This window comes from Symphalangus syndactylus, chromosome 23 (genome assembly GCF_028878055.3).
Source record: "Symphalangus syndactylus isolate Jambi chromosome 23, NHGRI_mSymSyn1-v2.1_pri, whole genome shotgun sequence".
Classification (NCBI taxonomy): Eukaryota; Metazoa; Chordata; class Mammalia; order Primates; family Hylobatidae; genus Symphalangus; species Symphalangus syndactylus.
The window spans coordinates 27,288,897-27,313,727 of NC_072445.2; the positions used below are offsets into that span (position 1 = coordinate 27,288,897).

Below are 24,831 nucleotides of genomic sequence, written 5' to 3' on the forward strand. Positions count from 1 at the left end.
AAAACTGAGTAATACAGATAAAAATTTTTTTCTGTGGAATATGATAAAAGCTTTTGAAAGCATTCTTCATATGTAAATATATCAAAAGCATGGAATAGGATGCTGTTGCTTCCTCTTTTATTTTAAACAAAAAATCAGATTATGCCAAAATCATATTATAAGTAAATATTACATTGTTTTATTCCTTTATGGAATATACTGTCACCTCAAAAGATGCTGGCATCACTCTGCTTAAAAACAAGATTTTATGAACTATATCATGTGTTAGAATTTGTTTCCTTTATGATATATGTAAAAATGATTCACTATGGAATCTCTGAACATTTTTTATTAAATAGTATTCCCAACTGTTTGCTACATACCTTATTAGTACCTCTTTGAATATATTTTAAGGTCTTTCAGTCAATCTATCATTCATTTATTCAATTCATATTCCTGTGCCACTGAATATGTTGCTTGTGCAACTACTGTTAGTACAAGTGGATTTATACTTAGTAGACCTGAAATATATACCACCTTCCTTCCTTGCTTTCTAACTCAGAGAACATCTCCTGATCTTCATCTAGCTCATTCTGCTCTCTTCCCAGCCAAGACCACAAATAGAATTTTATTTAGTAATTTTGTGGAAACTCCCTTTTTTCCCCCAAACTGTCTTCTTTTCATACATTCATCAAATATTATGACTAAAAGAAGGCTCTGTGGACTGCGCAGTTCAGCACTTCTGTCCCACTGTGAGTGGGATGACAGTGTGCATTATGAAAGGAAAGGGTTCTGTGGCCAAATAAATACGGGAAACCATGGGCTAAACACAGCTTAAAAAGCCTTTTGACTGTGAGACACCTCCAAATATAGGATATGGAATATACCAATTCCTAAATTTATTTGACCACAAAAACCCTTGCTCACCATTTGTCTTGCAAGGCTGATATTCTAAGAAGGGCACGTTGGGTAACGCTGATCTAGAACTTCATTTTATAAACAAATTGCCCCTGAGAAAATAAGTGACTCACCCAAGACCTCACAGCTACTTGGTGGAAAATCAGGAGACCAGAACCTATTTTTGCTGCTTCTGACCTAAGCAACTGGACATTTCACAGCCCTGAGAATCCTGCTGTCTCTTCCTGCATGCGTTTGTGGGTATGACTTACAAGACGGAATCTGACTGCTGTTACTTGCATCCTGCTTCTTTCTTTAGCCCGCATACGTTTGACTCTTTGTAAGGGCTGTGAACGCCAGTGATTTCCTATTCCAGTGGAACTAGGAAAGTTGAGATTAGGTTGATTCCATTTTCTTCTGAAGAGTCAATTCAAAGTTTACCAAAATTATCTTTTTCATTAGAAAAAAATAAGTTTATGCAATAAAGAGTTCACTTTCAGTCAAGAAGTTCATTGGACAAGTATTTATTGAATGCCTTTACATGCCACATACTATTCTAGGTGCTACAGAAATAGCAGTAGCCAAAACAAAATCCTTGCCCTCGTGGTGTTTAAAATCCAATGAAGGAAATCAGAGAAGAAACAAGCATCAGAGGTTGGTAAGTCCTTTGAAGAAAAATAAGATGGGCTAAGAAGGGTAGAGAGTGCTGGCAGGGGGGCAGGTGTGGGGTTGCAATTTTATATAAGGTGGTAAGGGATCTTTCACTGTTAATGTGATATTTGGGCAGAGACATGAGGAAATGAAGGCATGGTAACCATCTTGGGAAGAATATTGTGGAGAGTAGGATTAGCATGTTCTAGAAATACATGAAGGTCATTGTGTCTGGAGTTGAAGGAGAAAAGGGGAGAGTGGTAGGGGTAAGATCATTGGGCTATAGGTTGTTATGAGAACTGATACTTTTGGTAACACAGGAATCTAGTGGAGGGTTTTGCATAGAGAAGTAACATGGCCTGACTTCTGTTTTTTTTTTTTTTTTAATTGTACTTTAAGTTTTAGGGTACATGTGCACAATGTGCAAGTTTGTTACATATGTATCCATGTGCCATTTTGGTGTGCTGCACCCATCAACTCGTCATTTAGCATTAGGCGTATCTCCTAATGCTATCCCTCCCCGCTACCCCCACCCCACAACAGTCCCCAGAGTGTGATGTTCCCCTTCCTGTGTCCATCTGTTCTCATTGTTCAATTCCCACCTATGAGTGAGAACACGCGGTGTTTGGTTTTTTGTCCTTGCGATAGTTTACTGAGAATGATGATTTCCAGTTTCATCTATGTCCCTACAAAGGACATGAACTCATCATTTTTATGACTGCATAGTATTCCATGGTGTATATGTGCCACATTTTCTTAATCCAGTCTATCGTTGTTGGACATTTGGGTTGGTTCCAAGTCTTTGCTATTGTGAATAGTGCCGCAATAAACATACGTGTGTATGTGTCTTTATAGCAGCATGATTTATAGTCCTTTGGGTATATACCCAGTAATGGGATGGCTGGGTCAAATATTTCCAGTTCTAGATCCCTGAGGAATCGCCACGCTGACTTCCACAATGGTTGAACTAGTTTACAGTCCCACCGACAGTGTAAAAGTGTTCCTATTTCTCCACATCCTCTCTAGCATCTGTTGTTTCCTGACTTTTTAATGATGGCCATTCTAACTGGTGTGAGACGGTATCTCATTGTGGTTTTGATTTGCATTTCTCTAATGGCCAGTGATGATGAGCATTTTTACATGTGTTTTTTGGCTGCAAAAATGTCTTCTTTTGAGAAGTGTCTGTTTATGTCCTTTGCCCACTTTTTGATGGGGTTGTTAGTTTTTTTCTTGTCAATTTGTTTGAGTTCATTGTAGATTCTGGATATTAGCCCTTTGTCAGATGAGTAGGTTGTGAAAATTTTCTTCCATTTTGTAGGTTGCCTGTTCACTCTGATGGTAGTTTCTTTTGCTGTGCAGAAGCTCTTTAGTTTAATGAGATCCCATTTGTCAATTTTGGCTTTTGTTGCCATTGCTTTTGGTGTTTTAGACATGAAGTCCTTGCCCATGCCTATGTCCTGAATGGTAATGCCTAGGTTTTCTTCTAGGGTTTTTATGGTTTTAGGTCTAACATGTAAGTCTTTAATCCATCTTGAATTAATTTTTGTATAAGGTGTAAGGAAGGGATCCAGTTTCAGCTTTCTACATATGGCTAGCCAGTTTTCCCAGCACCATTTATTAAATAGGGAATCCTTTCCTCATTTCTTGTTTTTGTCAGGTTTGTCAAAGATCAGATAGTTGTAGATATGCTGCATTATTTCTGAGGGCTCTGTTCTGTTCCATTGATCTATATCTCTGTTTTGGTACCAGTACCATGCTGTTTTGGTTACTGTAGCCTTGTAGTATAGTTTGAAGTCAGGTAGCATGATGCCTCCAGCTTTGTTCTTTTGGGTTAGGATTGACTTGGCGATGCGGGCTCTTTTTTGGTCCCATATGAACTTCAAAGTAGTTTTTTCCAATTCTGTGAGGAAAGTCATTGGTAGCTTGATGGGGATGGCATTGAATCTATAAATTACCTTGGGCAGTATGGCCATTTTCATGATATTGATTCTTCCAACCCATGAGCATGGAATGTTCTTCCATTTGTTTATATCCTCTTTTATTTCATTGAGCAGTGGTTTGTAGTTCTCCTTGAAGAGGTCCTTCACATCCCTTGTAAGTTGGATTCCTGGGTATTTTATTCTCTTTGTAGCAATTGTGAATGGGAGTTCACTCATGATTTGGCTCTCTGTTTGTCTGTTATTGGTGTATAAGAATGCGTGTGATTTTTGTACATTGATTTTGTATCCTGAGACTTTGCTGAAGTTGCTTATAAGCTTAAGGAGATTTTGGGCTGAGACAATGGGGTTTTCTAGATATACAATCATGTCATCTACAAACAGGGACAATTTGACTTCCTCTTTTCCTAATTGAATGCCCTTTATTTCCATCTCCTGCCTGATTGCCCTGGCCAGAACTTCCAACACTATGTTGAATAGGAGTGGTAAGAGAGGGCATCCCTGTCTTGTGCCAGTTTTCAAAGGGAATGCTTCCAGTTTTTGCCCATTCCGTATGATATTGGCTGTGGGTTTGTCATAGATAGCTCTTATTATTTTGAGATACGTCCCATCAATACCTAATTTATTGAAAGTGTTTAGCATGAAGGGTTGTTGAATTTTGTCAAAGGCCTTTTCTGCATCTATTGAGATAATTATGTGGTTTTTGTCTTTGGTTCTGTTTATATGCTGGATTACATTTATCGATTTGCGTATGTTGAACCAGCCTTGCATTCCAGGGATGAAGCCCACTTGATTATGGTGGATAAGCTTTTTGATGTGCTGCTGGATTCGGTTTGCCAGTATTTTATTGAGGATTTTTGCATCAATGTTCATCAAGGATATTGGTCTGAAATTCTCTTTTTTGGTTGTGTCTCCACCAGTCTTTGGTATCAGGATGATGCTGGTCTCATAAAATGTGTTAGGGAGGATTCCCTCTTTTTCTATTCATTGGAATAGTTTCAGAAGGAATGGTACCAGCTCCTCCTTGTACTACTGGTAGAATTCGGCTGTGAATCCATCTGGTCCTGGACTCTTTTTGGTTGGTAAGCTATTGATTATTGCCACAATTTCAGAGCCTATTATTGGTCTATTCAGAGATTCAACTTCTTCCTGGTTTAGTCTTGGGAGGGTGTATGTGTTGAGGAATTTATCCATTTCTTCTAGATTTTCTAGTTTATTTGCATAGAGTTGTTTATAGTATTCTCTAATGGTAGTTTGTATTTCTGTGGGATCGGTGGTGATATCCCCTTTATCATTTTTTATTGCATCTATTTGATTCTTCTCTCTTTTCTTCTTTATTAGTCTTGCTAGCGGTCTATCAATTTTATTGATCTTTTCAAAAAACCAGCTCCTGGATTCATTAATTTTTTGAAGGGTTTTTTGTGTCTCTATTTCCTTCAGTTCTGCTCTGATTTTAGTTATTTCTTGCCTTCTGCTAGCTTTTGAATGTGTTTGCTCTTGCTTTTCTAGTTCTTTTAATTGTGATGTTAGGGTGTCAATTTTGGATCTTTCCTGCTGACTTCTGTTTTAAAAGGTTTACTCTTGCTGCTATATGGAAGATATGACAGGTTAGGTTCCCAGGAAGCAGGCTCTGAGATGGAGATTAGCATGCAAAATTTATTAGGGAGTGCTCCCAGGAGCAATACCTGTAGGAGATGGTAAGGAGGCAGAGGGGGAGATACTGGGCTACAGAGTGGTCTCAAAGCCTAACTGACCTCATGAGGAGCTCTGGAATGGATTCCTCTCTAGAGTTGTTTCAAGCTGGAGTGAGGGGGCCAGGATTTTATATGGAATCCGATGCCCCTAAGAAGCCAGAGTGACTTTGGGCAAGAAGTTTTTTTTTTTCTTTTTTCAGCTGATAAGAGATCCTGAAGAGGACTGACAGCTGACCACATTTACAGCACTCCCAGCAGCTAGGGAATACGTGCTTCAGCCTGACAGGGATATGGATGGTTCATCAGACCATGCATATGGTGCTCATCAGAGCATCCACTCAGGAGTCAAAGTGGAAGCAGAAAGACCAGTGAGGAGGCAATGATTCAGAAAGAAGATGATGGCAGGTTCTGCTACTGGGATGTTAGAAGTAGAAGTAGTGAGATAGATTAAATTTTTTGGATTTATTTTGAAGGGACAGCCAATAGGATTTACTAATACATTGATGAGCAATTCTGAAAAACCAAGAAGAATAATATGAACTCATTATTTTTAGCCTAAGCAACTAGAAATAGGTAGAAACTGTCTGAAGAAGTGAGAAAAATTTTGAGAGGTGGGGAACAACTTCAAAAGAAATGCAATTAATTCAGATTCAGATGTGCTGATGTTCGGATATCTATGAGATGTTCCAATAATGATGTTAATTGTGTGAGTGAAGTCATCCAGAGAAACCATCCAGGCTGGGGAAATAAATTGGAATTCATTGGCTTATAAATATTATTTACAGCTAAGTAACTGGATGTGATCACCAAGGAGTGACTCCTGGGCTACTTCAAAGCTGAGGGGTCAGATGGCACAAAGCAGGCAGAGGAGTGTCCAGAGGATAGGAAGAGGACTGAAAGGAAACGGATCGCCTGAAACCAAGCTAAGAAAGTAATTCAACAAGGAGAGAGTGAACCACATACACTTATTCCTAATGGATAAATGTTTCTTATCATTGTCTCTGTGCCTCTTTCAAATTCTACCCTGTATAGGGCTTATTCATTTTTTCTGAATATCTTGTTAGGTCAAACAGTACTTTGAAGCTTTTGGTTTACTTTAATTAAGGACTACTAATATCTTTTTAAACTAGGAGGATATACCCCAAGGAGAAGAGTAAGCAGTATAACTATATACTTATAGCAGTATATTACTTATAAGTTATAGCGGTACACTACTATAAGCAGTAATAACAGAAGTAGAAGTCTGTGTCCAATACAGATGAGGCCAAATTTAGACTGTAATGGAATTTCACATATCGTTGATGAGATGTCAGGATTCACTTTAAATATTGTGCACTCAATTCTGAGCCTATGAATCGGGTTAGTCCTGATTAGGATCTCTGGAATCACCCATTACCTGAGAGACACGGATACAAATGCCTAAAGATTCCCATCTTTAGAGGAAAAAGGGCTGAGCAGAAGTGTCCCAGTGTTTGCCAGAAATAGGACCTAGGAGTGCAGAAGCTAAGAGTGAAATCTCCCTGAAAACAACCTGACACACATTGCCCATGCAGTCTGTGTTCAGCACGTGACTTGTCATCCTCCTCTGACTTCATTCACTGCTCCTGTCATGAGTGAAGGTGTCTCCTTAATGAGACTATAAGCCATGCTAAGAACAGGTTCCAAGCCTTTATTATTTTATGTCTTCAGAGCTTAGCATCGTGACTGGCACTCAATAGATGTTTATTAAGATAAATAAATGGGACTTCTAGTACCTTCTGTTATCAAGCCTGAGGCATAAAAACATACAAATGGATGTCTGAATAGCCTTGGCAGGTGGATCTGTTTAATCACTTACATGTTTCTTGGCAAACTTTTGTGGACTAATCTATTTTTTTTTCTCAAATTTGTTTCCCATGTCAGGAAGAGAGATTATTTGTTCTGTATTATTTATTTTAAAAGCAATATCTTAAGAGTCTTTTGGCTGAAAGGTATTGCAGTAATATCTGTTTAGTAATAAGGGTGACGGATGCCTGCTTCAGCCATTAGTAATGCCAGATTTTAAAGAGAATTTTGGATTGTATTAATCTATTGCAAACTTTGACAAACTTTATTTTCTCATAAAAAAAAGAAGATTATTCATCAGAGCAGTTTGTGTTTCTTAGTGGGAGAGAGATCATTAAAAGTTTGTGATTATAAAATGCTTAAGGGTCTTGGGCAGACCATAGATGACTTTTTGTCTATAGAAAAGTTGTTGTAATTAGCGGATAGACTCTCTTCTCCTCTCCACCCAGGTAATTTATATGCTCTTTTGTCATCCAAGACTAAGACCTGTTTTTTGACCAGGTGCCATCACTTTCTATTTAAATACAGAATGGTTTCTATAGAAATTATCCAAAATACATGTGCTCTTTGAAGCTATATGTAGTTCCTATCCAGATGGCTGAGGCATGCTGTTATAATGCATGACCATTTATGTGTTTTAAGTGAAAATTATGACTTCTATTATTATAAGAAATAGTCTATAATAGCAATTATTAGTTAATAAAAACAAGGGAAAAAAATGGTTAGAGGAAAGTTACCAATAAGACACAGAGAAAAATGTCAAAATAATAAATTGATTTAATTGGTTTTCATGTTGTAAAATGACTCAAGGAAGAATCTGAGCAGGGAAGAGTAGGGGCTGAAGTATTTTCTCTTCTAAATTTGATTATGCCAACTTGCATAAATATTGCTTTATGTTTGTGGGAGGGAATGAGAGAAAGAAAAGATCAGAGAGGAAAGGACAGAATGAGACATAGAAGAGTTTCATAGCAGTTTGAATCCACTTGGAATAAACTGATTGACCACTGACAAAAATCTGGACTGTCACTTCTTGGGGAACCACAGTAGAACTTTGGGGTAAGAGTGATGTCTAAGATGTATTGATACTACCCTTTGGTGTTTTGATTTATATATATAATTTTATGTCTTCATATATATATATGTCTTTATATATAAAAATCAAAACACCAAAGGGTAGTATCAATAAATACATACATATTTACATACATATGTATTCATATATGTATATATATGAATATTTCCATTTCTGTTCTTCACTGAATAAAGCTAAAACATCTTAATTCAAGATCTTTGATGACCTAGATTTAACCTACTTTTTTTGTCTTACTTGGCTTTATTCTCATTTGTGTTATTTATCAAACTAGAAAACAACAATACCCACAGGAGTAACGTGTATTAAGAATCTGCCTGGCACAGAGCTAAGAATCTGTGGAAATCTTACATGCTGAATTTAATCGTAATCCTCACAAGAACTCTGTGAAATGAGAGCTATTCTCATCCACATTTCACAGGTGAGAGGACTGAGCCTTTAAAAAGTTCAGTAACTTGTCTGAGGGCCCACAGCCAGTGGACGATGTGGCTCCAGGGTCCTGTGCTTTATGACTTACTGGTCTTGCTGTCCTGATAGGTGCCTTCAATCCAGCCCTCTCTCTCTGCTTGAAATAAGTGCTATTCCATCCCACCTTCATAGGCTCCCTTTCCCCATCCCTCTAAGTGCAGCCCGAATGCTACCCTCTTGAATTACTGACCTCCAGGTGGCTGTAACATCGCTCTCTGAAATTCCTCTGTCTTTGCTACTCAAAGTGTAACACACCAGCAGCAGATCTGGGGTGTGGCTCCCAGGGCGTCTCCTAGGAGCTTCTTGGAAATGCAGAATCTGAGGCCACATGTCAGATCTCCACACTTAGAAAGTGCATTTTAACAAGCTCCCCGGGGGATTTATGTGTGCAGTAGTTTAAGAAGAACTGTATAGAGCCCTTTCTTCCTTCCTTCCTTCCTTCCTTCCTTCCTTCCTTCCTTCCTTCCTTCCTTCCATCTTTCTTTCTTTCTTTCTTTCTTTCTTTCTTTCTTTCTTTCTTTCTTTCTTTCTTTCTTTCTTTTTTTTTTTTGACGGAGTCTCGCTCTGTCACCCAGGCTGTAGTGCAGTGGCGCGATCTTGACTCACTGCAAGCTCCGCCTCCCGGATTCACGCCATTCTCCTGCCTCAGCCTCCCGATTAGCTGGGACTACAGGTGCCCGCCACAACGCCCGGCTAATTTTTTGTATTTTTAGTAGAGACGGGGTTTCACTGTGTTAGCCAGGATGGTCTCGATCTCCTGACCTTGTGATCCGCCCGCCTCGGCCTCCCAAAGTGCTGGGATTACAGGCATGAGCCACCACGCCTGGCCAATATAGGGCTTTTTCTTGTTTTCTTTTTTCACTTTGTATCTCTGTTATTTGTTTACCTGTTTTGTATTCTGAAACCATTAGCTTTTTGAGGGCAAGAGGCAATTATATTCTCTTTTGAGTATCCATAAATCTGCGTAAAATAGAAGAAGGCTCATAGTTTTTTTTATAACACGGCACTTATATTCAGAAATTTAGATCATATTCTAGGTCTGTGTTGTTTGGAATAGTTTCTTCCACTGTGCTAATAGAATCACTTATAGCAATTATCTTACTCATTATGTTTCCATAATCTCAGGCTTTTGATAACATCGAAAACGTGAAGAGGCATAATCTAGGTTTCTAAAATAGTAATTCCTTCCCATAGCCTTTGATCTATATCTAGTCCTTTGGATGCAACATTTTTCACTGCCAAAGCACAAATGTAGATATTACAGATTTGGAGAAAAATCAATACTTAGAAAATAGAAATACTGAAAGCTGAAGACTCCAATCAATTTCACATACGAAGTTTTAAGATTTGTCTGCAGTCAGGATTCTTACTGTCTTCCAGGAACCTTGGAATGAAATTTTGTTTTGACAAGGATTTGATTCCAAGATTTATTTTAGAGGTGATTTTGTTAATAACATAACTTCAGTCACTACAGATGCTCCTGTATTGTGTCTTACAATTTATACACTGAGGATAAAGTTACTGATATTTTGAAATAACTGTGTGTTTTCCAGTTCATTATTTGGACACAGTGTTTGCATGTATTTATACCTCTAAATGTTCTCTATGAGCGTGACCAACTGATTATTGAGATTGGCAGATGCTAGTGCCCTTCAATCAGCTTCTCATTGCGGCACAATCTGGCTTTTCTCTTCTTTTCACAGAATATATAATTGGAATACATGCATGAAAAGAAAAGAGGGCAAACACATATCAGTGGCTTTTTTTCTTTTTTTTTTTTCACTTCTACTGATTCCATTTCAGCAGTTAGTATGACCTCTCATGATGTTCCAAATCTAAAAATTGTCAAAACAGAAATCTACTCTTCGGAGCTGACACAATTCCTCAATTTAGGAATGATTCTGCTTTACCTCTTTTTAGAATTTCTTCTTTCTGCGTGAGTGTGTGTGTGTTGTTTTAGTATGAGGCTCCCTTCCCACCTCAGTCATTGGTTTGCTCGCTCCCTTATGTGATGAATCAATGCTTTCAGAACAGGGGCTTCTGAGTGACTGCGGGAACAATTACTTCCAAATGACCTCGTGCATCTTATCAGGGAGCATTCAGACCACACCCCAGGTAAAAGGAAGTCTTTGCTTAATGCTTTCAGTAACTTTTAAAAGCAGTGTACGGTGCTGGTGGTATTTGCTGCAAGGATGTGAGGGAGAGCTTGCCCAGTGAAGATAAATTTGTATGTATATTGAAATGAAATGCTATCTTCACTTAGAGAAAAGGGCGAGCTGATAAAGACAAAACTGCTCATTGGGCAAAGAAAATGCTCAGGATTGCCCTTGGCACAGTGATAATGCTAAGATACCCTGTAATGCCTTAACAGGAGGCTAGAGGCCATCTGTGAGTGTGGGTGTCAACATCTGAAGGAAGAGAACTTTTAGGGAAATATAAGAAAGGAAGGCATTACAGCCCAAAACTGAGCAAAGGAGCTGTTAGCCTGCATGGCATGCGGGAAAACAGTTTCTCAAATTATTAGACTATCTGGAGAGAAGATGACGTTCTTAGAGATTTTGAGCGTTTCAAAGTGTATTTAGAAAAAGATTTTAATCCTTTTATCTCATATTTCTATGACCTAAATAGTTTCCCAAGGATAGAAACTAAGATATTTAAATAACATTGACAACTGAAAGTGTTAATTGGCAATTAACAAGTGCAATGCTGTTAACATGCATATGTTGCTGCTTTGTGTGGAAAATGATTTTTCATCACCATAGCAATTCATTCTTAGGCTACATTGGAACTTAGCCACAGTATGCAGTAAACAGCAAATTTTTTTTGTTCTCTCCTAAACAAGGGATTAAATACTCTACTGGCTCTTTATCTGAATGTTGCATTGCATAGTTAGCGTAATTTCAAATTCTTTTCCAACTGAAATTCCTTGCAAATGAGTATTAGATCCTTGGTAAGTTAAGGATGCTAGGTAAAGGCGGTGAAAAGAGCTAATATTATACTGTTAGCTTAAAAGCAAATACCAAATGATTGCCCTTTCTGTGATTATTCTTCTGAAGATATGTATGTGGACAGGAATTTATCTCTGATCTTGTTATTCTCCAACAGTAACCAAGGAAGATGAATAAGTCTTTAGTTTTATTAGATTTCCTGTTTCTGTGTTTTCTGGAATAACATCACGTATTGGTTCAACTAAAATAAAAAAAATTGTTTCCCTACACTGGTGAGGAAATTTTATGTAGGATATGGATGTTTCTTTAGGAAGATATAACAATAAATTGGAAAGAAATAGGTTTTCTTCTTTTCAGTTGCCTTTATTGTCAGCATGTGGTTATGTTTAGAAATTTTTTAGACAGTACTGTTGTAAAAGCATACCTTATTCATTGAAGCATCAGTTTTCATTCATACTTTGTTTCTACTTTATTCACTGAAAGTTATAGCTGTCAACTTTTAAAAAGTTCATAGCATGTGACATACCAGTTGTGGAGCTGTATTTGTATCTTACATACTTAAGTAGCATTGAATTATACAAATTGTGCAAGGTGTTTGAAGAAGTAAATTTTCATCATTATATATGCTTTAGAAGGTAAAGCTACTTACTGCTTATAATGGTTATATGTATTTTGTAACCATGGGGTGCTTATAATGAAGCCTTTCATGTATTATTATTTGAATTTTATTTGGATGGAACATAAGATAGACCTATAGTCATGACACAGCAAGATAAGGGAAGGCCTAGTTACTGAACCTGGGGACAAAGTTGCAATTTCACCTCTTTACTCCTAAAGGATTATCTTTATTTCCTACTCAAATGAAATTATGGGATGGATTATTTGAACTACTTCAGTAATTTCCTTGCCAAAATCACTCTCCTTTCTATCATGATATCGATGAGATTAGTCATGTGATGAAACTGCCCTAGAAGATAATACGTCTAGAAAGGCTGTTGTATTATGTATTGTTGATAGACAGGTGGGCTCCTTAAATCTCACAGGGGATCTAGTGTTCCTTCCTACAAAATAAAGCATTAATTTATTACTTTTTGATGATAAGGTGTCACCCAGGAATTTTGACATGGCTACAGTGAGGAAATAATGACACATATCTTTTTTTTTTTTTTTTTGAGACGGAGTCTCACTCTGTCGCCCAGGCTGGATGGAGTGCAGTGGCGCGATCTCGGCTCACTGCAGGCTCCGCCTCCTGGGTTCACGCCATTCTCCTGCCTCAGCCTCCCGCGTAGCTGGGACTACAGGTGCCCGCCACCTCGCCCAGCTAATTTTTTGTATTTTTAGTAGAGATGGGGTTTCACCGTGTTAGCCAGGATGGTCTCGATCTCCTGACCTCGTGATCCGCCCGCCTCGGCCTCCCAAAGTGCTGGGATTACAGGCGTGAGCCACTGCGCCCGGCCGACACATATCTTTAAAGATGAAAAGAATATTGAAAAGTAAAAGTTTTTAAAACCCTGTCAACGTTCTTGTCTCACAGTTCCTTGATCTTCACAAGCTCAGTGTCCTTCCTTTCATATACTCAGTCTTAATGCCAAAGCCTGGAATTTAGAATCATCTGGAATTATCATACTTCTAATTATTAAATTAAACTCTCATATCATATTATGACCCCATCCATTGTCTCAAACAGTCATCATTGTATCAACTCTGTTTCCTGAGCACAGAGATCTCTAGTTCCTTCAACTTGAGGGTTCTTCCTCCTTACCTGTACAAACTGAACTCCATGGTCAATCGTTTGCTCTACTCTCACCAGTACCCTTAATTTCCTTACACTTGTCACATCCTGCAAAAACCAGCAAAGCATTCCTTGAGAGACTATCAAACAGCCAAGCAAATTGCCTCGCTGTTCCTGGATTTATATTTGGACTGGGTCCTCAGTGTAGACTGTGAGAAATTTTGTTTCAGGAAAGCCCTCTTTCCCACTACCGTCAGTGATGTTTCAGCCTTTTAAAATCTTCCTTAAAACTCCCAGGCCACCTTGGCTAGTTCTTCCTCAGCTGGTGGATTACTCAATGTTAGAGTCTGTAGGGTTTGGCCTTAAGCCTCTTATTTTTCTATTTGTGTTTACATCTGTATTGATCTCATCTAGTCTCCTGGTTTTAAATATCATCTATGGATTGACAACCCTAGCAATTTTATCCCCAGCACAGAATTTCCTGTAAACTTGACTCACATACTCACATTTCCACTTGGATGTATATTGGGCACACAAAATTTGACCTTTATTCTCAAACCAGCTTCAACTATTGTCTTCCCCATTTCAGTGAATAATATCTCATTTCTTGCAGTTATTCAGTTCAAAATTTTTCTACCCATCTTGATTTTTGTGTATCTCTCATATTCCACCTCCATTTTTTCAACAAATTTTAAGTTTTTTCTTTAAAATGTAGCCAGAATCTTAACACTTCTTACCACTATTACTGCAGCAAACTGCATTCAACTCACCAGTTTTTCTCCTATGGGTTATTGCAATAGACTTATACAAGTCTTCATAGCATTTATGAAAATAGTACTACATATGTTGTGTATTTATTTATCTACTGTCTGTTTCCCTCCACTAGGATATAAACTCCGTGAGCGTAGGGATTTTTGTTCACTGTTATGGCACCAACCCCTAGAATAGTGCCTAGCATTTAGTAGGCATTTAATAAGACCTCACTGAATAAATGAAAGTAAGTAGACGGCAAAGTATGAAAGTGAGGGTTGGTTTTACTAGGAGCATAGTAGTAGGACTGAAGGCCATAAAAAAGGGCAGAGATGCAGATGTGTGAATACATGTGGTGTTGGGGGCCTTGAAAATTCTTTTCTGATTGCTTCCATTATCTTAACGAAATAGGAAACAAAGTCATCAGCTCCAAGCGAGAATGTGGGAGAGATGTTAGAGGTTTTAAGAAAGGGGAAAAAGTGTGAAAGAGTTTTCTAGGCCAGTGGAAGAGTGAATGGGCTATGGAAGTATAGTACGATTGTTGGGCAGCATGGAAAAGCCTTCTTGAGGCTCAGAGTGGTAAATATGAAGTGAGACCAGTAGGTGTGGTTGTGTGGTTTCCCCCAGGCATGTTTACCTTCCTGGTGCAGAAATAGTGTAGGTAGGGGGTTAGATTTAGTGAGGGCTGTAATGTACTCAAACAGGATGATGATATAAAGGAGGACAAGGGATTTGAGGGGTATCCAAAAGAGTAACTGTGGTCAACTTGGTTTTTGAAGCTGGTTAAGAAGACAAATGTGGGAAAATAATGGTGGAAGAATCGGTAGATTTAAATCATGGTGGAGTTAAAAAATGTTAGAGTTGGACTACTAGGGGGATGGTATGGAGAGATAAAAAGTGATGGTCAGAGAATGAAGAAACAAATTACGGAAGGTTTGCAGCTATTGGGCTAGGCTAGGGATGTGAGAGGCAAGGAAGAATAGAGGTCAAGGAAATACAATATTATAAAAATTACCCATTGGGATATAATACTGGGTATTATACAAAGCATTGGGTTAAGAAGAGTGGCATTGAACCAGAAACTGAATCTTTAAGGAAAGAAGCATTTAATACGGGTGTGGGAAGATGACTGCAACTAAGAGAGATTGTGAAGGGTATAGACTGATGACATGAGATTCAAAGCTGGAAGTTTTTAGACAAGAGAGAAGAATAGTCTGGAAGCAGTAAAGATAAGCAAGGAGGACACCTATTTTACTTCCAGGCCCAGTGGTGCAGGAGTGTGAGAGAAAACATTTATCATTGAAATAGAGTCCTTCAGAGAGAACCATGTTTTAGTTATAACTAGAAAGTGAAGGGAGTATTTTGAAAATAAGATACAGATATGTAAGATTTTTTTTAATTGCTCACTGAATTCCAGAAGGCATACAGTGAAAAGGTTTTGAGAGTTGGAGCAGGGTGCAAGATGGGAACAAAACTAGGAATGTGCATAGCATACAGGAATGGAGGGATGATACAGAGCCTAGGGTTTCTCATGGGCACTGACATGAACTGGGTTAAAAGGCATGCTCATAAGGTCATAAGGTCTGAGCAGTTCAAGGCATAGAAAGATGGCAGGGATTGAAGGGAGAGGGAGTGAGAGACTTTCCAGGGCATGTCATATTTCTTCTGACAGGGGAATGGAGGTGGCGGGGCAGTGTCACTCTGACAAGAAGGGACTGATTTTATCATGAAAATTAATTATATCAAGAGTGATTGCTCAGTAAAACAAAGAATTGGTTTTTAGAAAGATAAATTTGACAAATCTTTAGACAAATAAATAGAATGAGAGAATAAAAGAGAGACATTATAATTTATACCACAGAAATACAAAGTATCATAGAACACTACTGTAAATAATTATATACCAACAAATTGGATAAGCTTCCAGAAATGGATAAACTCTTGGACACATACAACCTACTGAGAATGAATTATGAAGAATAGAAAATCTGAACAGCACAGTCATGAGTAAGAAAGTTGAATCAGCAATAAAATATCTCCCATCAAAGTAAGGCCCAGACCTGATGGCTTCACTGCTGAATCCTACCAAACATTTAAAGAAGAACTAAGACCGATTCTCCCCTAACTATTCCAAAAATATTAAGGAGGAAGGAATACTTCCAACCTCATTCTATGAGACTAGCATTACCCTGATGCCAAAACCAGACAACAACACAACAAGAAAAGAAAGCTACAGGCCAATATTCCTGATGAACATATAGGCAAAAATTTCAACAAAGTGCTAGTAAACTGAATTCAAGAGCACTTTAAAAAGATTATTTACCAAGATCAAGTGGGATTTATCTCAGGGAGGCAAGGATGGTTCAACAAAATATGCAAATCCATAAATCTGATACATCACATTAACTGAATTAAAAACATAAAATGTATGATTATTTCAATAGATGCAGAAAAGCATTGACAAAATTTAACATTCCTTCATGATAAAAACTCTCAACAAATTAGGTATAGACAGAATGTACCTCAACATGATAAAGGCCCTATATGACATATCCATAGCTAACATATTGAATGGGGAAAAGCTGAAAGGTTTTACTATAAGATTTGGAAAAAAGACAAGGATGCCACTCTATTTCTGTCTTTTTTTTTTTTTTTTGAGATGGAGTCTGGCTCTGTCACCCAGGCTGGAGCACAGTGGCCAGTCTAGGCTCACTGCAACCTCTGCCTCCCAGGTTCACGCCATTCTTCTGCCTCAGCCTCCCATGTAGCTGGGACTACAGGCACCCGCCACCACGCCTGGCTAATTTTTTGTATTTTTAGTAGAGACGGGGTTTCACTGTGTTAGCCAGGATGGTCTCAATCTCCTGACCTCGTGATCCACCCACCTTGGCCTCCCAAAGTGCTGGGATTACAGGCGTGAGCCACCATGCCTGGCCCACTCTCACTATTTCTATTCCTCATAGGACTGGAAGTCCTAGCCAGAACAATTAGGCAAAAGAAAGAGATAAAAGGCATCCAATTTGGAAAGGAAGCAGTTAAACTGACCTTGTTTGCAGATGACAGGATCTTATATATAAAAAATTTTAGGGCCGGGTGCGGTGGCTCACGCCTGTAATCTCAGCACTTTGGGAGGCCGAGATGGGCAGATCACGAGATCAGGAGATCGACACCATCCTGGCTAACACGGTGAAACCCCGTATCTATTAAAAATACAAAAAATTAGCTGGGAGTGTTGCCGGGCGCCTGTAGTCCCAGCTACTCGGAAGGCTGAGGCAGGAGAATGACATGAACCCGGGAGGTGGAGCTTGCAGTGAGCCGAGATTGTGCCACTGCACTCTAGCCTGGGTGACAGAGTGAGACTCTGTCTCAAAAACAACAACAACAACAACAACAAAAATCATTGATGAAATAAATTGAGAAAGGCACAAATAAATGGAACGATATACTGTGTTCATGAACTGGAAGAATAAGTGTTGTTAAAATGTCTCTAACACCCAAAGTGATCTACAGATTCAATGCAACTCCTATCAAAATACCAATGACATTCTTCACAGAGTTGAAACATAAAATTCTTATGGAACTACACAAGAGCCTGAATAACCAAAGCAATTTGAGCAACAAGAACAAAGCTGGAGGGATCACACTGCCTGAATTCACAGTATACTACTACAAAGCTATAGTAACCAAAATAGCATGATGCTGGCATAAAAACCAACACGAGGACCAATGGAACTGAGATTTCCAGCTGAGAGTCCAGAAATAAATCCACACACTTACAGCCAACTGATGATTGATAAAGGTGCCAGGAACACCCAATGGGGAAAAGTCAGTCTCTTCAATAAGTGGTATTGGGAAAATGGATATCCACATGCAGAAGAATGAAACTGGACCTCTGTCCTTAACCATATACAAAACGTTTTAAAGACTTAAATGTAAGACCAGAAACTATGAAACTGCTAGAAGAAAACATAGCGGGAAAGTTCTATGACATTTGTCTGTGCAATAATTTTTTGGATATGACTTCAAAAGTATAGGCAAAAAAAGCAAAAATAGATAAATAGGATTTTAGCAAACTAAAAAGCTTCTGTACAGCAAGAGAAACAATCAACAGAGTGAGGGGACAACCTACAGAGTGGGAGAAAATATTTGTAAATTATACATCTGATAAAGGGTTAGGAACCAAAAAATATTAAAAAAACCTCAAACAACTCAATAGCAAGACAACAATCCAATTAAAAAATGGGCAATACATCTCAATAGACATCTCTCAAAAGAAGACACACAAATGGCCGGGCGCGGTGGCTCACGCTTGTAATCCCAGCACTTTGGGAGGCCGAGGCGGGCGGATCACGAGGTCAGGAGATCGAGACCACGGTGAAACCCCGTCTCTACTAAAAATACAAAAAAATTAGCCGGGCGTGGTGGCGGGCGCCTGTAGTCCCAGCTACTCCGAGGGGCTGAGGCAGGAGAATGGCGTGAACCCGGGAGGCGGAGCTTGCAGTGAGCCGAGATTGCGCCACTGCACTCCAGCCTGGGCGACAGAGCGAGACTCCGTCTCAAAAAAAAAAAAAAAAAAAAAAAAGACACACAAATGGCCAACAGGTATATGGCTAATAGGTATGAATGAAAATGATGCTCATAACGAAAAAGATGCTCATTGTTGCTAATCATCAGGAAAATGCCAATGAGAGCAGTGAGATATTACTTCCCTCCTGTTAGAATGGCTATTATCAGAAAAACAAAGCATAAGTGTTGGTGAGAATGTAAGAAAAGGGAACCCTTACACACAGTTGGTGAGAGTGTTCATTGGTACATTCATTGTGGAAATGGTATGGAAGTTCGTCAAAATATTAAAAATACAACTACCATATGACCTAGCAATCCCATTACTGGGCATATAGTCAAATGAAATAAAATAAGTATATGGAAGAGATATCTGCACTCTTATGTTATTACAGCAGTATCCACAGTAACTAAGATATAGAATTAAACTAGGTTTCTATCAATAGAGAAAATGTAGTACATATACACAATGGAATACTATTCAGCTATGAAAAGAATGGAATTCCGTCATTTGCAACAACACAGATGAACATGGAGGATGTTATGTTAAGTGGAATAAGCCAGTTATAGAAAGACAAATACTGCACACTCTCACTCATATGTAGAATTTTAAAAAGTTGATCTAATAGAAGTAATGAGTAAAATAGTGCTTACTAGAGGCTGGGGTCGGTAGGAGGGAGGGGACTTGAGGAGATGTTGGTCAAAATATATATAATTACAGTTAGATAGAAGAAATAAGTTCACAAGATCTATTGTACAGCATGGTGACTATAGTTAATGACAATATATTGTATTCTTGAAGAATGCAAAGATAATAGATGTTAAGTGTTCTCACCAAAAAAATGATAATTACATGAAGAACTGTATTTGTTAATTAACCAGATTTAACTATTCCAAAAGTTTATATATTTCAAAACATCATATTGTACATGATAAATACATGCAGTTTTATCTACAACAAAAGTGGTTCTCATCACCTTCCCACTCTTTCCATTTCCACCACTTTACCACGTTTGTGAGCTCTTAGACTATTTTCTCCACTCTTAAAGGAGAGCATGTTCCTTTTGTTGTTGCTATAACTTATTTCACCTGCTTCCTTCAGGGTTTTGCTCCCCTTTCCTTATCTACTTTCACCCATCCCCTGGTATATAGATATGTTCAAGTTTATTATAAGACAAACAAAAGCACCCTGTTGACTCTAATTTGCTCTCTAATTACTCTCAACTTCTTTTTACTTCTCATGCAAACTTCTTAAAAGAGAAATCTACAGTACTGTCTTCTCTTTCTCCCTTTCCATTTAGTCCTCAACCTCTGCTTTTGGCGTTTTATTCTTGTGTCTAGGCTTGCGACTTCTTTTTTTTTTTTTGAGACGGAGTCTCGCTCTGTCACCCAGGCTGGAGTGCAGTGGCGCAATCTCGGCTCACTGCAAGCTCCGCCTCCCGGGTTCACGCCATTCTCCTGCCTCAGCCTCTCCGAGTAGCTGGGACTACAGGCGCCCGCCACCACGCCCGGCTCATTTTTTTTTGTATTTTTAATAGAGAGCGGGGTTTCACCATGTTAGCCAGGCTGGTTTCAAACCCCTGATCTCAGGTGATCCGCTCGCCTTGGCCTCCCAAAGTGCTGGGATTACAGGCGTGAGCCACCGTGCCCGGCTGGCTTGTGACTTTTTTTTTTTTTTTTTTTTTTGAGATGGAGTCTTGCTCTGTCGCCCAGGGTGGAGTGCAGTGGCAGGATCTTGGCTCACTGCAAGCTCTGCCTCCCGGGTTCACGCCATTCTCCTGCCTCAGCCTCCCCGAGTAGCTGGGACTACAGGCGCCCGCCACCACGCCCGGCTAATTTTTTGTATTTTTTTTAGTAGAGACGGGGTTTCACCTGGTCTCGATCTCCTGACCTCGTGATCCCCCCCGCCTCGGCCTCCCAAAGTGCTGGGATTACAAGCGTGAGCCACCGCGCCCGGCCTGGCTTGTGACTTTTGAAACTAGATTTTATCTATCTACAATTCTAATAGGACTATGTCATTTTTCAATCAACAACGTTGACGGAACAAAGTCCAAGCTTGATACACTCTCCACTGCTGCTACTTTCCATGCTTCCACTCATCTCCGTTCCTCAGCTTGGAATCTCCCTAGCCTCCTTTTCACCTGGACTTAAATTTCAGGTGCTCCCTATTCTGAAGTTTCATGGGTTGGGTAGGCACCCTTCATCACTGTTCCCTTAGTAGTCTGTGCTTATCTTTTTTCTGCTTGTGAGTATTCTACTGACTGTTTCTTGTTCACCGTTGTTTTCCTACCTCCTGAGTACCTGTCACACAGCAAATACTTCATACAATTATTTTTGAAAAAATGAAGAATAAATGAAGGAGAAGGTATATCTTTAACAGTAGCATGGGTATTCTGATAGGCGTACTTTCAACTTTAAATCTATATTTTGGCATTCTTGTTAACGATAAATGTGGGAATTTTCTTGCATGCTTATTGATTATGAGTTAATAAATTGAACCTGCTAACCCAGGGTTAGATGGATGAAAGCCAGTTTTGAAACAGAACAGATGATGAGTTTGTGATGACCCCACTGAGGCAGAAATGCTCTGTGAGATTCCAGCTGATCAGCTTGCCAACCTGCTGTTTTGTGCCATCCCCTACAACAGGATCTTCCCTGGGTGGTATTGTTTTCTCCGGTAAATAGTATCATAAAAAAGGTTCTGATTCATTATGACTATTTTTATAGGTGTTTACTTTGGCAGCCATATACATGATCACAGGACATTAGGCAATTCTTCAAAATAAATGAGATAAATAGCATGTCATGTGAAGAATAAAGTCAAGATAAACCTTTGACAAGGCTGAAAGTCTAATTAACTACATGTCTCATAGGTCTCTGCTGGTGGTTCTGAAGCCAAACCTCTGATCTTCACATTTGTCCCCACTGTCAGAAGACTACCAACCCATACTCAGTTGGCTGACACCTCTAAATTCCTTGTAAAAATTCCAGAAGAATCAAGTGATAAGAGTCCAGAAACTGTAAATAGGGTAGGATTATTTTTATTCTTTTTTATTTCAAACAATTATATTAAATTTTTGATAATGATGACTTGGAAATTTGTAGATATTTCCTGTGCCTCAATTAAAGTGACTGTGACACTAAGTTTGACTAAAAATATAATAATGCAACAGAAGCATAAATGTTATCAAATTGCATGTTCTCTCTAATGCATTATCTTCAATTTTTTTCAGTTTGACATCCTATTGTTTGCTATTGACATGACAAATTCTACTTCCTGGCACCTTGTCTCAAATGTTTCTTAAGAAAGTAAAAACAAAATTTAAAAATGTTTAAATTTATCTCAAAAGAAAATATAAGACAAAACAGTGAGATATTATTATTTACAGGTAATGAATTAGCAACATTAAAAAATGTAATACCTGATGTTGGGAAAGTTGTGGAAACATTGGCATGCTTACACTTTGCTGCCGGTTTTGTAAATTTATACAATTTTGGTGGAAATACTTTATCTATAGTTATAAAACTGTTTATAACCTTTCAATAATCTAACTCTTTGAAAAGTATCCCGAGGAAATATTACAAAAGAAGAAAAATGTTATGTGGGAAAATAATTAGGGAAAAATAAAAAAAGCCTAATATCTAACAATCAGAAAAATTAAGAATATAATAGTACATCACTTTGGCAAAGTTATACTGATGGTAATTAGATAATTCCATGGAAAATGTTAACCTTACAATATTAGGTGATATAATACTGTGTTCATATCTTGATTGTACCTATCTAAAATGAGACCAAGATGGGAAGTGAAATTAAACAAATTTAAAAAACTTGAAAATAACTTGTGTTAGAATAACAAAATTTTGAGTAAAAATGTTTTTCTCTTTAAAATGTGTTTTAACATTGCTTACTTATAAATAAAATGAGATTGGGGCAACTTTGTGTTATTCCTGACACAATTAGAAAGGGGTAAAATAATCAGATTCACCTTGTCTACAAGAAAACATCTTATCTAGAAAGTAGTAATATTTCCATGATCCTGGGGTTTTCAATGCTGCTATCTTCTCTCAAAGACTAATAGGGCTGTGAATACTATATATGGCACTTCTAGATAGTTTCTTTCCTACAGCACTCATTTACATAATGTTAATGAGATCCTTTGTAATTTGGCCTTATGAGTGGTGTGAGACTGTAGCTACATAAACCAACCTTGGTTGCAAGCCTCCAGAACTTCCTAAGATGATAATATTTATCTGCTGATTGCAATGATATATATACAACCACATCTTTAAAAGATTTTTCACCCTATCTCTTAGACAGTTCAACATTAAAATAGTGTGATTCCTCATTCATTTATATTCTTAGCAGTTGTTTACTGAACATATTATATTCTCTTGGTGATTGGATTCCAACTGAATAAAGACAATTCATATAGCTTAGTTGTTATCAGGAAGGCAGGCAATGAAAAAAATGAAAAAAGTATTTAATAAAATCCATATAGTGATAAATACAATGAAAACAATATCAGAGTAAATAGGGAAAGACGGGCAGAGAAATTTTAATCAGAGGCAATTTGTGTTTTATCCTGACTATATCCTCATTATCAGCTGAATAATGTGGGATGGGTGTATAAAATCAACTTTTTAGTTATATTTAATCAGTGATTTGACATCTGTCTTCATACATACAATACATGCACACACAGGACACATTAAATTGACCAGCAGAGTTGAAATTGTTAGCTTATTTTCATTTAGTGGCTTGACTTTCTATTTTGAAATAATTTTAGCCTTACCGAAAAACTACAGAGAAAAGAATAATAGTAACCATCGTGTAATTATAAAAATAAGAAAATTGTCACTGGGTCTTTTAAACATAATTTTAGTATACATGGCTGTCATAGTTTTAGAAAAAGAAGTTTGGTAGCTTGATAAAGCCGTCTTGATCCTGGTGTTGTAAACATGTGTATTCACAGAAAATTGGATGGGAAAAGACTGAGAATTACAAATCCAAAATAAAACAGTGAAAGATGTTTTGTACTAAAAATATCTACATCTTCTTTTTTGGTGTTCTATTTATGAGTTCTCCCTAATTTACTTAGATTGTTTTGTCTGACTATGCATTTTGCCCAATTTTATTTTTCCTTTCAGATTTTTAGAGAGATTTTGTATTATTTTAGAAACTTTCAATGGGGATTTCCTTCCTCCCTTGGCTTTTAAAGGATATACAGGTTGCTTCACCATTAACTAAACCCTTACCCAATCCCCATTTGTTTCACGAATGTCTTCACGGAAAACATTGCTCTCTCCCTCTCTCTCTTTAAAATGTTGTATCATGACTTACTTGAAAACAGTTAGGTTTGCTTGTTGATGTTGATTACTATCCCAAAATTGTTTGGGCTTAGACCAGGAAAAACAGGTGGACTAGTGGGCTAGTAAAAATAAACCGCTAACTTCAACCCAATCTCTTTCTTATGTCAACCTAATTTAGTATATTTTTGAAAGTATAAGGAGGTTAAGCTTTTCAATGTACATGCCAAAAAAGAAGCATTTATTAAACTAATGTCAATGCTTTTATCTCTCTACATCTATTACAGTCTAAATCCAATGACTACTTGACCTTGAATGCTGGGAGCCAACAAGAGAGACATCAAGCGACGTTGACTTGTCCTTCAGAGGTCAGTGGAACGATTTCACAAGAAAGGGAATTTGAAGCAAACAAACTTCAAGGAATGCAGCAAAGTGACCTCTTCAAAGCTGAATATGTCCTTATTGTGGACTCTGAAGGGGAAGATGAGGCTACAAGCAGAAAAGTTGAACAAGGCCCCCCAGGAGGGATTGGCACCGCAGCTGTCCGGCCCAAGTCTCTAGCAATCTCTTCCAGTCTGGTCTCTGATGTAGTGCGTCCCAAAACACAGGGGACTGATCTCAAGACCTCATCACATCCTGAAATGCTTCATGGGATGGCCCCTCAGCAAAAGCATGGGCAGGTAGGTTTTGTGTTCCTGCTGTCCATAAGGAAAAAAAAAGTGTTTATGCACCCTTTGTCTTGGGTGGTCTGCAAAGGCCATCCTGTTTAAGGCAGACAAAACTTTCAAAGAAAAATATATTTAAAAAACTATTATCTCAGGATAATAAATCATCATAGTGTAAACATAGATAATAAATCTATAAGATAAAAAGGATTAAGCAATTATGCTGTGAATTGGCTGAAAGAAAATGTAAAACATTTAGCTGGAGTAAATTTGGGAGAATACTACCTCTTTCTTTTAAATAATTCTTGGAGAAGGTTGATATG

General features: G+C 38.1%; 1 protein-coding gene across 5 annotated transcripts in view; it reads left to right on the forward strand.

The window, feature by feature from the left end:
* The first annotated feature begins 10,522 nt into the window (after positions 1–10,522).
* MLIP (muscular LMNA interacting protein) overlaps positions 10,523–24,831 on the forward strand; it is a 155,883-nt gene continuing 141,574 nt past the window's right edge. For 4 of the 5 annotated variants that reach the window (XM_063632803.1, XM_063632804.1, XM_063632805.1 and 1 more), the window contains exons 1-3: positions 10,560–10,655; positions 21,407–21,562; positions 24,131–24,523. In XM_063632803.1, the coding sequence (XP_063488873.1) occupies positions 10,560–10,655; positions 21,407–21,562; positions 24,131–24,523 (645 nt within the window). Of the gene's footprint in view, positions 10,656–21,406; positions 21,563–24,130; positions 24,524–24,831 lie in introns of all 5 variants that reach the window. The other variant, XM_055263585.2, reaches the window with a different exon arrangement.